Genomic DNA, 14,823 nt, shown 5'->3' with positions numbered 1-14,823 from the left:
GAGGGAGACAGATGGTAACTAATGCATCGTCACAGTATCCAGTGCTTTTAAGAGCGGGAAGGTACATCAGAGGCCCTTTGGTTTAATCTTCCCATTTTATAGATGAGGAGCCAGAGAACCAGGGAAGTGAAGGGACTTGGAAGTTACATAGGGGAGTAATCATCAGTGGTAGAATTTGAACCTGGAGTCAGTGCTCCTTCCTAATACCATGCCTCTTCCATGCTGACTTATCTAAGGTCATAATTAGTTAGGACCAGAGTCTTTATAATCTAGAGCTCTTTACGTTATGCCACCACGAGTGCCATTTTCCCTTCTTAAGGCTATCTTTTCAGGTTCTACTGCTATGGACATGGGCACAGCTGCAGTCAGAAGACTTGTTCTAATAGCATGCAAGACAAAACAAACACATTCCAGACTGTTCTTGTTCGACAGCGTTCTGGTATCATGTGGTTCTTGGCCAGAGCTGGAATGTTTGTTCCCTACTGCCAGTTGGAGGACGTGGGGGAAGCAAGGGGCATTGTCTGGAAGCCAAATGGGCTAACAGGCTTGTGTAATGCTCCTTAGCCCATGGGAGGACCTGGGCAGGTCTAGGAGTTCTGTGGAGTCTAAAACTGACCTAGAATACCAGGAGAATATATATAGAAATAGCAGAGGCTCTTAACCTGGGGTCTAAGAATCTGGTTGTTTTCTTAAAAAAAATTGGTAACCAAATTTCAATATAATTGGCTTCTTTTGTATTCTTATATATATTTCATTTTATGTATTTTGTAATGTTATTCTGAAAAGGGAGTACATAGACTTCACCACACTGCCAAAGGGGTCCATGAGAGGTGGCTAGGGTGGCACAGTGGATAGAGCACTGAGCTTGGAGTCAGGAAAACCTGAATTCAAATATGGCCTCAGATACTTACTAGCTGTGTTACCCTGGCCAAGTCACTTAACCTCTCTCTCCCATTTCCTCAATCTTAACTAAAATGGGGATGATAACAGCACCTACTTCCCAGGGTTATTGAGAGGATCAGGTCAGATCATATTTGTAAAGTGCTTAGCACAGTGACTGACACATAGTAGGTGTTCTATAGATGCTTCTTCCTTCCCTCTCTTCCTCCTATGACACATAAAAAGGTTAAGAACTGCTGGTACCTAGAGGGTCCTAGAGATCACCCAATCAGACTGAAACTGATCTTTCTAGAGAAGCTTCAGATCAGGTCTGATCTCATTTGATCACCCTGAGATATAGTGTTGAATCGGGCAGCATGACTTGATGTGGCCTGCCGTGTTGCAGTAAAGGCTATAAGGGGAAGTGCGCCTAATTCTAATAATTTCCTATTATAATTATGACAGTAAAGCAAAACATTCATTAAGGTTCACTGCTTTTAGAATGGCTAAACAAAGAGTCTTGCTCTTGTAAGCTCCCTATCACCAGGAGGGCTGAAAGTAAGGGTCGATTTCTTGATATTTATGGACTCCATCAGGCTTTCAAAGTCCAATCGCCATGCAATCCAGAATGCTGCATTTTACTGAGCTGTTTGTTGCAGGTTTTTGGGCATGAACAGCACACTCAGTTTAAAAGCTGATGATGGGCAGTGGAATTGATCTCTGCCCTTATAAGGGTCAAGCAAAAACCTGAGCAAAGTCTCTTGCTTATGTGGAGCCCATGTAATAAATGGATACAAAGAGACATTGTTATTAGGACTGAATCTTTCTGCTGTCCTGAATGAGGGCTGGGGGAAGCACAACCATTTGTCTGCATTTGGCTACACACTTGGTATTGGGGGGTGGGGCGGGAAGAGGACATATGGGAGGGAAGATGTATGCATGGTTACTTTCTGTGTCACCTAAAGAAATCAGATTTGCCTCCAAGCTCAGGTCTGTGGGGGGCAGTGGGTTGTTTGAAGTGGGCCATTGGGTGGGAGGAGGTAGCAGTTTCCTTCAACTTGCGGGCCTTTACAATAAAAATGTATAATCTCACACACATCAAAGCCAGGAAATTCAATGAGACCAAAGCTCTGCTAGTGTCTAAAAGCCCAAACCAAGACAAGGAAAAAGGAGGAAAGGAAGGACCGTTGTTCTCTCTAGCTTTGCTTTCTAGACATAACCAAACTAAAAATCTACCTTACTCAGTATGAAGATTATAACAGGGGCAGCTGCCGCTGATACCAAAAAACCCACCAAGGTGCTATCATTTGCTTTCCTGCCTTACAGAGTTTGTTAAAATTAAGTGGGGGTAATTTAGGTGAGGAAAGCAGAGGGCCAGGGGGAAGGTGTCTGTCTAATAAGCAGCAGCAAGGACCAGCATCTGGCTGGTCTGTGATAAGGGCTCAAAAAAAAAAAATAGAATTATGGGACAGGAAGCAATGTATATTCCCTACCCTGCTCATCAACTTCCTCACCTCATCTTAGCCTGTTGGCAGCCTGGGGCTGTGAATGGAGATATGTGACCACACTATATTCAGGGAAGCTGCCTTCTCATTCTTTCCTCTCTCATACCACACTGTACAAAGCTGTCCCTTCACTCGGGAGCCCACTATTTATTTCCCAGTCACTAGACTGATAACCAATTGAGGATGGCTAAAAAGGAAATGATGATGCAGGAAGTGATATCCTTTGGGAAGTTGAGCGGGGGGGGGGGTTAAATCTTTCTTTAGGCACCTGAAAACATGACAACTCTATTGATTTTTTTTTTTTTTGGTGAGGCAATTGGGGTTAAGTGACTTGCCCAGGGTCACACAGCTAGTAAGTGTTAAGTGTCTGAGGTTGGATTTGAACTCAGGTCCTCCTGACTCCAGGGCTCAGTGCTCTATCCACTGCACCACCTAGCTGCCCCCACTCTATTGCTTTTTGTTTGTTTTGGTTTTTGGTTTTTTGGTTGTTCAGTGAGGGTTAAGTGACTTGCCTAGGGTCACACAGCTAGTAAGTGTTAAGTGTCTGAGGTCAGATTTTAATTCAGGTCCTCCTGACTCCAGGCTTGGTGCTCTATCCACTGCACTAGCTGCCCCCACTCTATTGCTTTTTAAGGTTGTTTCCTTTTAGATTTGCCCAGACCACCATGAAAAATTCATAACCATTGGCCCTGAAAATGGCAAGTTATCACTTAGGTTATTTACGCTGAGACTCTCAAAAGTTGTGTCTAAGGGTAAGAGCGAAGGCTTACCTCACTTTTTCAAACAAACTTGAAATTCTAAGGAATTGGTGGGTCCAATCAATTGTGACTTTTAAATTTTAAAACTTCTTTTGAATGCCTAAATTTTTTGGGGGGCATCTTAGGGGAGCAACTATTTGTTTTCAGTCCCTTTTATTATTTTATTTTTGAGGGGCAATGAGGGTTAAGTGACTTGCCCAGGGTCACACAGCTAGTGTTAAGTGTCTGAGGTCAGATTTGAACTCAGGTCCTCTTGAATCCAAGGCTGGTGCTTTATTCACTGCACAACCTAGCTACCCCTTTTCAGTCCCTTTTAGAGACATAAGCCAAGTTATTTTGTTTTACTTGCTACAAAGGCCAGGGAAGGGGTAGAATAGAGAACCCAGGGGAATATGTTCAAGCCCCTTCCTGGGTTATTTATACTTGGTTAGCACTTTAATTTTTTTTGTAAAATACTTCCCTCCCAACAACTTTTATGAGGTAAGAAGCAGAAATATTTTCATTCCCATTTTAATGATTAGGAATCTGAGTATCCAAAAGGTTAAGTGACTTGCCCAAAGTCCCTTGTGTTTCATTGGACGTAGACTCTTCTTATTATGAATGAGACCCACCAATCAGCCTACCACCCAAGGTCATGGCATAAGAACTGAGCTGGGTGATTTAAACCCAGGTCCCCTGAATCTATGCTTGTTTTTCTTTCCACTATATACCATGCTGCCTCTCTAACAAGGACTGAGCTTTTGACAAGACAGCTAAATAGTGTTCTATAGACTCATGGGGCAGGAAATTGCAGCTTCTACTATGTGAGGATGGTAAATGTTTCCAAAGTTTTCACTTGAGAATCTGGCAGTAGTTGATCTCCAAAACAATGGGGGAGAATTTAAAGGCCCTGTCTGAAAGTCTTTCCAAATGTGTGATACTGACCAAGGCACTTGCTCTTTTGGGGAAGGCATCTTCCTTCTCTGTTAAGCCATGGTGATAGATGGCTTGGTACCAAATGTTTGGAAAAGCACTTAAGAAGGTAAGATTTGTAAACACAAATCATGATTTTTAGTAAGGATGATTTTCACAGGATCTCTAAATTACCTTATTTTTATAATTAAAGATTAAAGATCCACTAATAAATATTTATTAATTTTAATGGATCTGCTGTTGCCAAGATTTGGGGCATTGGTTCTCTGAAAATGCTGACCGTAAAAGGCTAAGGATGTTGTTTAATAATAATAGTAATAATAAATAAAATAGCTGCCATTTATATAGCCCTTCAAGGTTTATAAAAAACTTTAAATGGTATATCTCATTTTATCCTTATAACAGGCCCATAAGGCAGGTGCTATTATTATCCTCACTTTACAGATGAGGAAATTGAGGATGACAGAGGTTGAGTGACTTGCTTGGGGTCTTAGTTAAGTGGCTGAGGAAAGATTTGAACTCAGGTCTTCTTGGTTCCAAGTCTGGCACTCTATCCTCTATGAATGTGGTTTTCTATCTTCTTCAGAGCCTTATAGATTCAACAGTCTTGTCAATATCAGCAAAGAACTAACCTGAATAACTCAAATGAAGGGTCTTATTGTAAAAGAGGTCACTTTGATCATTTTAGAGGTGTTATAATTAGCGCTTATATTTTTTACATGCATTGCAATACTTCAGCTGCCAAACTTTTGACTAGGGTCCTTTAAAAACTTCAGGTATTGGGGTAGCTAGGTGACATAGTGGATAAAGCACCAGCCCTGGATTCAGGAGGACCTTAGTTCAAATCCAGCTTCAGACACTTGACACTTACTAGCTGTGTGATCCTGGGCAAGTCATTTAACCCTCATTGCCCCACAAAAAAACCAACAACAAATAAACAAACAAAACCAACAACAAATAAACAAAAAAACACTTCAGGTATTTTCTGATCAGTTGACTTAAATTGGGGCCTTTGAAACTCCTTCCTTTGACCAAATGATCTCAATATTGTACTCTTTGAGTAAGTCAGTCTGGATGGCAACATAAGTTTGCATTTATTAGGATAAGAAACATCATATCATAAGAATAATTACTGGATCTCCCTGATTACTGGAGAATTCAATTTCCTATCTAGATTGGTGGTTTTGAGAGATCCCTACTGTATTGGATTAAGGGATCAGAAGAGTGTATGGAAAGTTTCAAAATTAAAAAAAAAATCACTTTAATTAAAAATAAAAGACAGGAAGTATCATAGCCTGAGGGAGACTCAGAATCACTAACCCAAAAAGGTGGGAGCAGGGTCTAGCAGAAATAAGGGATCCCCTACTTAATGTCATTGAAGTTGCATTGTAGGTGACAATCGATTTACCACTGGAGCAATGCCAAGGCCACACAAAAGGATGAAAGGGGGTGACCTTGCATCACTAATTAAATCCTCCAGGATCATTTATTGGTCCCCTCTTACCTTTCGAGTTAGCCTCCTCTTGATCTCTCGTTTTTCTTCTTGTTCTTCTTGTTCATTCCGGGCTGGAAGAGATATACAAGATTCTTTTGATTTTTGTAAGTGGCTGAAATAAAGATTCATCATCAAAGTTTTTCTTCACTTATTTATTTATTTACTACTCTTACAGGGTACTTCACAGTCCATAAAAAAGTTCTTCTGAGAAGAAGATGGTCCCTGTCTCTAATCTCTTCTGGCCGTTCGTCTTTCTTTCATCATATATGCTAGGATTTCTTTCCAAATTGCCCGTGCTCATTCAGTGTGGTCTAAACAGTACTTGTTGAACTTCTAATTGTGGTTTCTTTATTTCTCTCAGTTAGCAGTACCCATGCAATGAGTAAACATGTTAGAATTGTGATGTTACAAGAAACACATAGAAGACTTTTGAGCAGGCTTTGGGGAAGAAACAGGAGGCAGTTTTCTTCTTCCAATGTAACTGCTGGCTTTGCCTAATTGCCCAGCCAACCCAACCCATCCAGAGTTAGCTCCAGCTTATAGGTTCTGCTGCCTCACAGAGACAAGACCAGGGCTCATTATGATGTGAGTCTTTTCCCTAATTCAGCATGGGAGCAGTTGAGGTTACACAAAGGTTGCTACAAAAAACCAAACCAAACCAAACCAAAACAATAACCCCAAACAAAAGCAAAAAAGTTAAAACTGCCACTAAGACCCCAGTGGAGGTCAGACAGGAGAAATTCCAGAAACTTCTACCTGAAGAAATTCCTTGAATAAAATCTTAGTCATCAACATAACCAATGTAATGTTTCTGGGACTGGGCTGTTTGTTACATGGATGTATGCAGTAGCATGTAGCTGTCTTCAGTCTCATAGGAAGTGCCCCAGGAGCTCAGGAAATTAATTCCTGAATTATTGTAGGTTCAGTGAGGCAGAAGAATGACATATTCATTTTTTTAAAGACCCATATGTCTGTGTGACCCTGGGCAAGTCACTTAACCCTCATTGCCCTGCAAAATAACCCAAAAATTAAAAAAAAAGAACCATATGCAAGATGATTGAGGAAAGAAAGCCTAGGCTTGGAGGGCAGCAAGCCTTCTCTCTGGTTTACTGAAGGCCCTTACAAAATCATCCCATCCTAGAAGTCAGTGTAGAACAATGAGAAGAGCACTGGCTCTAAAGTCAGAAGACCTGGGTTCAAATTCTGCTTCAGTATGAGAGAGAGGAGAGAGAGAGAGAGAGAGAGAGAGAGAGAGAGAGAGAGAGAGAAGAGAAGAGAAGAGAAGAGAAGAGAAGAGAAGAGAAGAGAAGAGAAGAGAAGAGAAGAGAAGAGAAGAGAAGAGAAGAGAGAAGAGAAGAGGAGAGATCAAAAGATGCTTATCTTTTCTCACTTGCATATGAAGAATAGGGAAGCTAGATAGCACAGTGTAGGCCTTGAGTCAAGAAGACCTGAGTTCAGATTTGGTCTCAGGCACTTACTAGCTGTGTGACCCTGGGCAAGTCACTTAATTCTGTTTGCCTCAATTTCCTCATTTGTTAAATAAACTGGAGAAGGAAATGGCAAACCACTCCAGTATCTGTGCCAAGAAAACCACAAATGGGGTCAGGAAGAGTTGGACACAACTAATAATGAATGAACAACAACAAATATGGAGAATATTTATGTATAACACACACATTTATACACATACATAAATTTAGTGAATGCTCCAAGTTACCAATGGCCACATCAGTTAGTACTTCTCCTCATTCCTGATTGTCTCAGAACAGGGAAATATAGGGAAGTAAGTGGCCATTGACATACTGTGGCTCCTGAAAATCAGGGGGTTAACTTCCAACTCAGACCCTATAGAGAAGCAGTCAATGAAAGGTCACATTTAAGTTGGCTACCGAACCGACTCTCAGTACAAACATTTGATGTCAGGAAGGGAACTAGGGGCCCAGAAACAAGAGATCTTTAGAGCAGGAGCATCAGATATCAGGGGTTATTATCTAGTGCAATCTCTTTATTTTAAAGATAAGAAAACTGCTGCACAGGGAGATTTGCTCAAGGCTATACTTGTCACAGTGAGTGGTAGAACTAAGATTTGAACCCAGGCCCTTTGACCCTAATCCAGTGCTTCTTCTGTAGTCAAACTGGCTTTGTCAAGTTAACAAAGTGAGAGAGGAAAACCAGGAATAGAGCCAAGCTGCCATAATTATCATTGACATTTATATTGATTGGTTTCACCTCATAGGGAAGGGACAATTCCTTCATCAAGGCCAGTCTTACATGAAAGCCGAGTAAGAGGTTGGTTGCTTCCATGATGTGATTTGAGGAATGTCATCAAAAGATCTCCTTCAACGCCCCCCACCCCAAACCCAACTCCCACCAAACCTAATAACCACCAAGCTGCTTCTTTTTCACTAGCCTTGACACAATGTTGAAAATGACCATTTTAAGGGATTATATTGGGTTTATTTTCTGTTGTGTTTAAAGATCATTTTTATGAGTCACCTTTCAAACTGTAATATGCCTCTTGGAAAGAAAATACATTAAGCCACTACCAGTAATTAATATAACTTATCATGTATGAATTTTTGTGTTAGAAATGAAGGTCACGGGGCAGCTAGGTGGCACAGTGGATAAAGCACCGGCCCTGGATTCAGGAGGACCTGAGTTCAAATCTGGCCTCAGACACTTGACACTTGCTAGCTGTGTGACCTTGGGCAAGTCACTTAACCCCAATTGCCTCACTAAAAAAAAAGGAAAGAAAGAAATGAAGGTCACTTCAGAAGGCAGGAGTGGCCAGGAACAATGAGACACTGGAGAGAGAAATTTTGAATGAGGAAGGAGGCTGGAAAGGGAGATCTGTAGCACTATGACCTGCTAGGAGAGGTCAGGCATGGGTGGCATGTCCCCTGGGGTGTTGGGGGCTTGGAGTGGGAGAAGGGAGAATTTCTTAAAAGATATGATAGAAACTCAAGAGCACTGGGTCTCTGGACCCTTGGGCATCAAGGTCATAGGTTGTGGCCAAAGTCAAATTTCAAAGAGTCTTAGAATGCTGGAGACCTTCAAGATAATCTTATCCAATCCTCTCATTTTACAAGTGAAAAAGAGGTCAAATGACTTGCTGAAGGGAGCAGAGGTAGACAGAACCCAGGTCTCCCAGTGTTCAGGCCAGTAGTATTCTTTTTAATTCACCATACTGCCTTAACAAACTTTGCATTTTTGTTGAGGCCTAACTAGCCTTGTCAGTGACTACATGGAACAAACCTTAGGCTAGAAGTTAACATCCTCTAATTGCCATTGACCAGCACCCAGAAGCCATAGGGTATACATTCCAAGAATAGCATTGTGGGCTTGGGAATCCCACTAACATAGCCCCTAAAATAAAGGTCAAAAGCCCTCACCTAGATTGCCTAAAGCTACCTCTCCAGATAAAAGCACTTTCTAAACAGGAGGAATGTAATAAATACAGGGGTTGTCATGGGGAGGGTCAATGACTTCACTACTATGGTCAGCATGAGTTAATAGTGTTCATTATTTGCTCATTTATCTAGGATGCTGAACTGGCTGCTCGACAGAAAGCAGGAGAAAGGGGCTTATCACTGAGCAGGTTGGGGCTAATCATTATTTATATACCTCTTAAAGGTTTGCTAAGGCAGCTAGGTGGTGCAGTGGATAGAGTGCCAGGCCTGGAGTCAGGAACATCTGACCTCATATAATTACTAGAGAGTGACCCTGGGCAAGTCACCTAACCCTGCTCAACTGTTTCCTCATCTGTAAAATGAGCTGAAGAAGGAAATGGTGAACCACCCCAGTATCTTTGCCAAGAAAACCCCATATGGGGTCAGGAAGAGTCAGACATGACTGAAATGACTGAACAACAACAACAAAGGTTTGCTGAGTGCTTCACACACATTGTCTCATTTGATCTTCAAAACAGTGCTTGGAAGGCTGGGTCTAACAGATATTGTTAGTCCCATTTTCTAAATAAGGAAACTGAGGCACAGAGAGGTTGTAGCTTGCCTAGAGTTCATAGATTTAGGACTGGAAGAGACCTTAGAGGAAATATAACCCAATTCTCTCATTTTACAGATGAGAAAACTGAGGGACACAGAGAGGTTAATTGATTTGGCTAAGGTTACACAGCCAGGATACAACTGAGGCAAGATTTAAATTTAGGTCTTCCTAATTCCAAGTCTAGTTCTGGAAGCTCTTGGCTCTAAAGCCAGATCTTTTTTTTCCTTTTCTTTTACTGTAATAGTGATAGCCAGCATTTATAGTATGCTTTAAGGCTGATTAAGTGTTTTGTGTATGTGTACTATCTCATTTGATCCTCACAACAACCCTAGTACATGTATTATTGCTACCATTTTACAGATGAAGAAACAGAGAAATGTAGTGGTGTTTCCTAAATTGTTCTTGTTCAGTTGTTTCAGTTGTGTCTGACTCTTTTGGAGTTTTCTTGGCAAAGATACTGGAGTGGTTTAATACTTCCTTCTTCAGCTCATTTTACAATGAGGAAACTGAGGCAAACAGGGTTAAGTGATTTGCCCAGGATCACACAGCTAGTGTCTAAAGCCAAATTTGAACTCAGGTCTTCCTGACTCCAGACTTGATGCTCTATCCTTTGTGCCACCTAGCTGCCCCTAAGACCACACATTAATATAATATCAGGGTCAGTGTTCGAACCTCCAATTCCATTTTTCCTTTGCTGTATGGTCTAAAAGTATCTAAAACATATAAAAGCAACGACAACAAAATCTATCTAGTATTCTCTATATTTAAAAAAATGATCAGTTAAAAATTATGCCAGAATTTTGTCCTTCATGGTTTGGGGTGAGTTTTAGAAAAGCTCTGGATTTTAGAAAATGTAAAAGGAACAACATTTTTGAATTTTGTCAGGCATTGCTCGAGGTAACAGGACTTTTGAGGGGAAGAACATTATGAGCCATGGGGCAGGGAATAGGGGGAAAAAAATTAAAACAGCTCTCTTTTTTCCTCAACTCCAGATTTCCTTAATCTATACTAGTCTCTGCCTGCTTCAGGAATGGATGCCACCCAAAGCCAAGCCAGCCAGGCTAGTCTAGGCAAGAAGTGTCTCAGAGAGGTAACGAACCTTGGAATCAGGAAGACGGTCCTGGGTTTGAGACCAGTTACTAATCAAGGTATCATGGACAAGTCATTTAACCTCAATTGCTTTCTAGATATACCTGACTTACAATGCAGCTGGGAATCAGGGGGACTATGGGATTTCCATCCCCTTTCCCAGACAGCCTTGCCACTGCTTCTGAAAGAAAATGCCTGGATTTGACTTCTGGATGTGAAGTGAGGAAGAGCAGGATTTGAATTCTACCAGAGACATTTAATAGTTATGTGTGACTCTGGGCAAGTCATATCTGTCAGACTGGGTGTTTTTCATCTGTGAAATGAGGATAACATATGCTTCCTTTACCTAGCGGGACAGTGAGTGTCGAATGAAATCATGCTTGGTCAATCTTAACTTGCAGGAGTTGTTGTCTTGTGGGGGAGTGTTTCCATGCAGATTGTCTGTTTGCTCAGAGGCAGCATGGTGAACTGACTCCAGGGACAGGGGGCCTAGGGTTAAATCCTGCCTCTAATAGTACTTCTATGACTTTGGCACAACCCTTGACATCCTTGGGCCTTGAGTTCCTAATCTATAAATTGAGAGGCTTGCATGTTAGGCCTCAGAGCTCTCTCCCAGCTCTGGCTCTATGATGCTTGGCTAGGCCCTAGTGGGAAAGCCTCACCTCAGAAACACCCCAGGTGAATGGTTTTACCTCAAACCCTGAAATTTCAAAGTATGTGCTATAAGGTGAATAGGGCCTTTAGAGGGGGAAAAATGGGAGAATGAAAGTGGCTTTGCTTATATTTGTGTCTGTTTGATCTCTGAGATAAATGGGAGGCCTTGAGTAGGTTCATTATTTCTCTGCCTTTTCCTATCTCCAGTTTACAGAATGATAAGTATATAATGGATCAGAGAAGATCAGAGGGGAGCTGAAGGGTCTGACATCATCTGGATGGAATTTTCCCCCAACAATGAAAATCACTTAGAACAGATTACAATTCTCTCTTGGGAGTTAATGCTTTTACGCCTTCCCTTCTTTTTAAAAAAATTTTTTTTTTTATTTTTTTAGTGAGGCAATTGGGGTTAAGTGACTTGCCCAGGGTCACACAGCTAGTAAGTGTTAAGTGTCCGAGGCCGGATTTGAACTCAGGTACTCCTGACTCCAGGGATGGTGCTCTATCCATTGCGACACCTAGCTGCCCCCTACCCCTTCCCTTCTAATTTCCCATCCAGAAAGAAACTTTCTAAGGGGACCCTCACATACCAGGAAAATAAAAGAAACTCTCTTGTGGTGTGGGAAGTACTCAATGAGTCTTCAGAGTAACCTTGGACCAAGAGGGAGACAAGGGGTGGTGAGGAAGAACCACATGCAAGGTAGGTGAAGATAGAAAACATAAGGATGATGTTTTGGAGTAGAGTTAGCCTGAAAATCTTTGTACCAGACTGACCCCTCATCTTCCCAAGCTCATCTACCCCAAGGAATTCAGAAGTGACCAAGTTATTTCATTAGACCAATAAAAAGTTTGACAGCAAAAGTAAAATCAAAGAAATTGCAACATTAACGACAGGGGGAATTCCCAGTTATTAAATTTAGAGGTCACATGTTCTCTCTCTCTACACAAATACATTTGTAGAGAAAAATGAGAATGTGTGAGAAAGATCAGTAATAGCAAAACTACCAAAAGTTTACCTTCTTTTACTCTACTTTCTGACCCATGAGGTAGTTCTTTACCAATCAGTCATAAATACATAATAGACACACAATACCTATACATATATACATATAGTTATGTACATATACATACGTGTATGTGTGTGTATGTATTTTCCCCTCCCTGGGGCAACTTGTCTCATATTTATATGAGAATTATCAAGGCACAGTGGATAGATAATGAGCCTTGGAATCAGGAAGACTGACCTGGGTTCCTGTCTAGCCTCTGAGACCAGTTACTAATTGTGGTATCACAGACAAGTCATTTCATCTCTCAGTACCCACGGAAACTCTCTAAGAATATAAATAACAGATGAATTATTGATTTGCATTCATAAAGGAAGTTTCCATTCCTAGAGTTCCTTATATAGATGGAATCACAAATTCACATAAATGCATATATATATATACACACATATATGTATATATATGTATAAGTATCATGTGTACATTATATATTTGTATATACACACATGCATATATACAATTATAAGTATATGTGTATACATGTGTGTACATATACACACGTATATGTGGATGTGCACAGTCCCAATCACTATCGCATGTATACATATGCTGTATGTCCACACATACTATATTCTGCATGTGTATATATGTATGTATGTATCTACACAAACCACAATCTCAATATATACATATATATGTATATGTGTATATTGAAACATGCATGCATTTACATACATATATAGAGAGAATGAGAGATCTTTCACAAATATAATCACATAGAGTCACATGCATTGAGATAGCTATCATGAATTGGCAGTAGTTGGTGTTGGAGAAGGGTGTAGGCAGAGAGAGATTTTGATTTTCTAAATGCTTCCTATGTGTTAAAGGCTATTGGGTTTCATGTAGCAACTGCTTCCTTTATGTTTAGTAGAATGTCTTTTAAAAATATTTTAATATGAAGTGACTGTTCTCAATAAATCTTCACATATTTCTTTGCTTGAACCAAAGTGCTTATTTATTTTATTTAAAAACTCACTATTACAGAGAAATTAAGGCTGTTCCTGGGGTAGAGCATCAAGCAGGCATACCATAACCAAGTTGTGGGAATTTTAAGAAATTGAAAGTAGGTACTTTTGGAACACATTTGCTAATACTTTCTTAGGCTCCAACTTTAGTGATCAAAAGGATGAGAAACTTTATTTGGATCAGAGCTTGAATCAAGTTTACTCTTTCTCAGCTGTTCTGCTGGTGGTTTCCTTATCTCAGCAATCCATATTTGTTCTCTATTTCTTTTTTGTCTATTACTGATTTTTTTCAAAGTGGCCCTGTAAAAAACAAAATTCTTTCGCTGATTGATTTTCCTCCTCTATTTTACATGGTATTTCTAGCCATAAGGCAATAATTAAAATGGCTATGATAAGGTAATGTTCGTATTTTGTAAATGTTGAAATGAAGACAACTGCTGTTGTTTATTGGGAATTTGTGTTTGGTGTGCTCATGTTAGTAGAGTTTCCCTTAATGTTGAGAATTCTCTCACTACTGGCCCTAGTCAGAGCTGTACCCAGAAATATGTGTGTGTATGTATGTATATGTATGTTTATATATGTATGTGTGTGTGTGTGCTAAAGGTGGCTACAACAATCCCCAAAGACCAGAGATTCTTAGAAGTCACTTACGTTTCAGAATGTTCCTTTGCTCCAACTCCTCAGCAGTCGGCCTCTGGCTCAGTCGCCTGCGGAAAAAATCCAGGAAAAGTTTTTGGACCATATCACATCCTTCTCAAATCACTATTCTTCAGTGATCCTTCTAGACACATGAAACAGGGGGCTTGGAGGGTGAGCTCGGTCCATCATGTGTTCTGAAGGGCTGAATGTCCCCGAGAACACTTTTCTTCTCAGTTCCTCTATTTCCAACCCCAGGAAAGGCACAGTGTGTTGTGTCATGATGAAGCCGACCCTCCTCCTTCCTCCTTGCATTGGCCCCTCCCTCCCTGCTCCCTGCCCCCACCCCCTCTGCCTTCTAGGCAAGTTGAGTGAAACTTAGACTGGACACAGGTCTTCACAGAATTTGCTTCCTCTCACTGCTGACTTGCTAAGTGACTTCTTTTCTCCCTTTCGATGATGTAGCCAGTTTTGAACCCTATGACCAGTTTGCTCAATCCTGTTGAAACCTAAAGAAGTCCCCAGTCAATGGAGACTTAACAGGGCAGGTCTCAACTACTTAAATACTTAGCACAATAGGCCTCCTTCTTCTAGTCTCCACCCCGTCACCCTAGGTGCTTTATTAGACTGTGAAATGACAAAATGAACCGGATTAGAAATGACACTCTTGGGCCAGGCACATACTTTATTATTATTATTACTATTTTTTTTTTTTTTGCTTTAGCAAATAAAACATCACTAAGGGACATAGGATGGTATGAACTCAACCTAGTAGGGAGAAGAGTAGGAAGAAAAATCTACCCCTAAGAACATGAGTATCAGCAACTGGAATGGGAAATATGAATGGTACCTAAGGAGGTA

At 40.7% G+C, this 14,823-nt stretch overlaps 1 protein-coding gene across 9 annotated transcripts in view; it reads right to left on the bottom strand.

The window, feature by feature from the left end:
- PHACTR1 (phosphatase and actin regulator 1) overlaps positions 1–14,823 on the bottom strand; it is a 690,544-nt gene that overhangs the window by 14,236 nt on the left and 661,485 nt on the right. For all 9 annotated transcript variants that reach the window (XM_043963320.1, XM_043963327.1, XM_043963352.1 and 6 more), the window contains 2 exons: positions 13,978–14,033; positions 5,559–5,620 (listed from right to left, as the gene is read on the bottom strand). In XM_043963320.1, coding sequence (XP_043819255.1) covers positions 5,559–5,620; positions 13,978–14,033 — 118 coding nt within the window. The remainder of the gene's footprint in view (positions 1–5,558; positions 5,621–13,977; positions 14,034–14,823) is intronic.

Source organism: Dromiciops gliroides, chromosome 1, assembly GCF_019393635.1.
Source record: "Dromiciops gliroides isolate mDroGli1 chromosome 1, mDroGli1.pri, whole genome shotgun sequence".
Taxonomy (NCBI): domain Eukaryota; kingdom Metazoa; phylum Chordata; class Mammalia; order Microbiotheria; family Microbiotheriidae; genus Dromiciops; species Dromiciops gliroides.
Note: the sequence above shows the minus strand (reverse complement) of the source record. Positions and strands in the feature narration are given on the sequence as shown.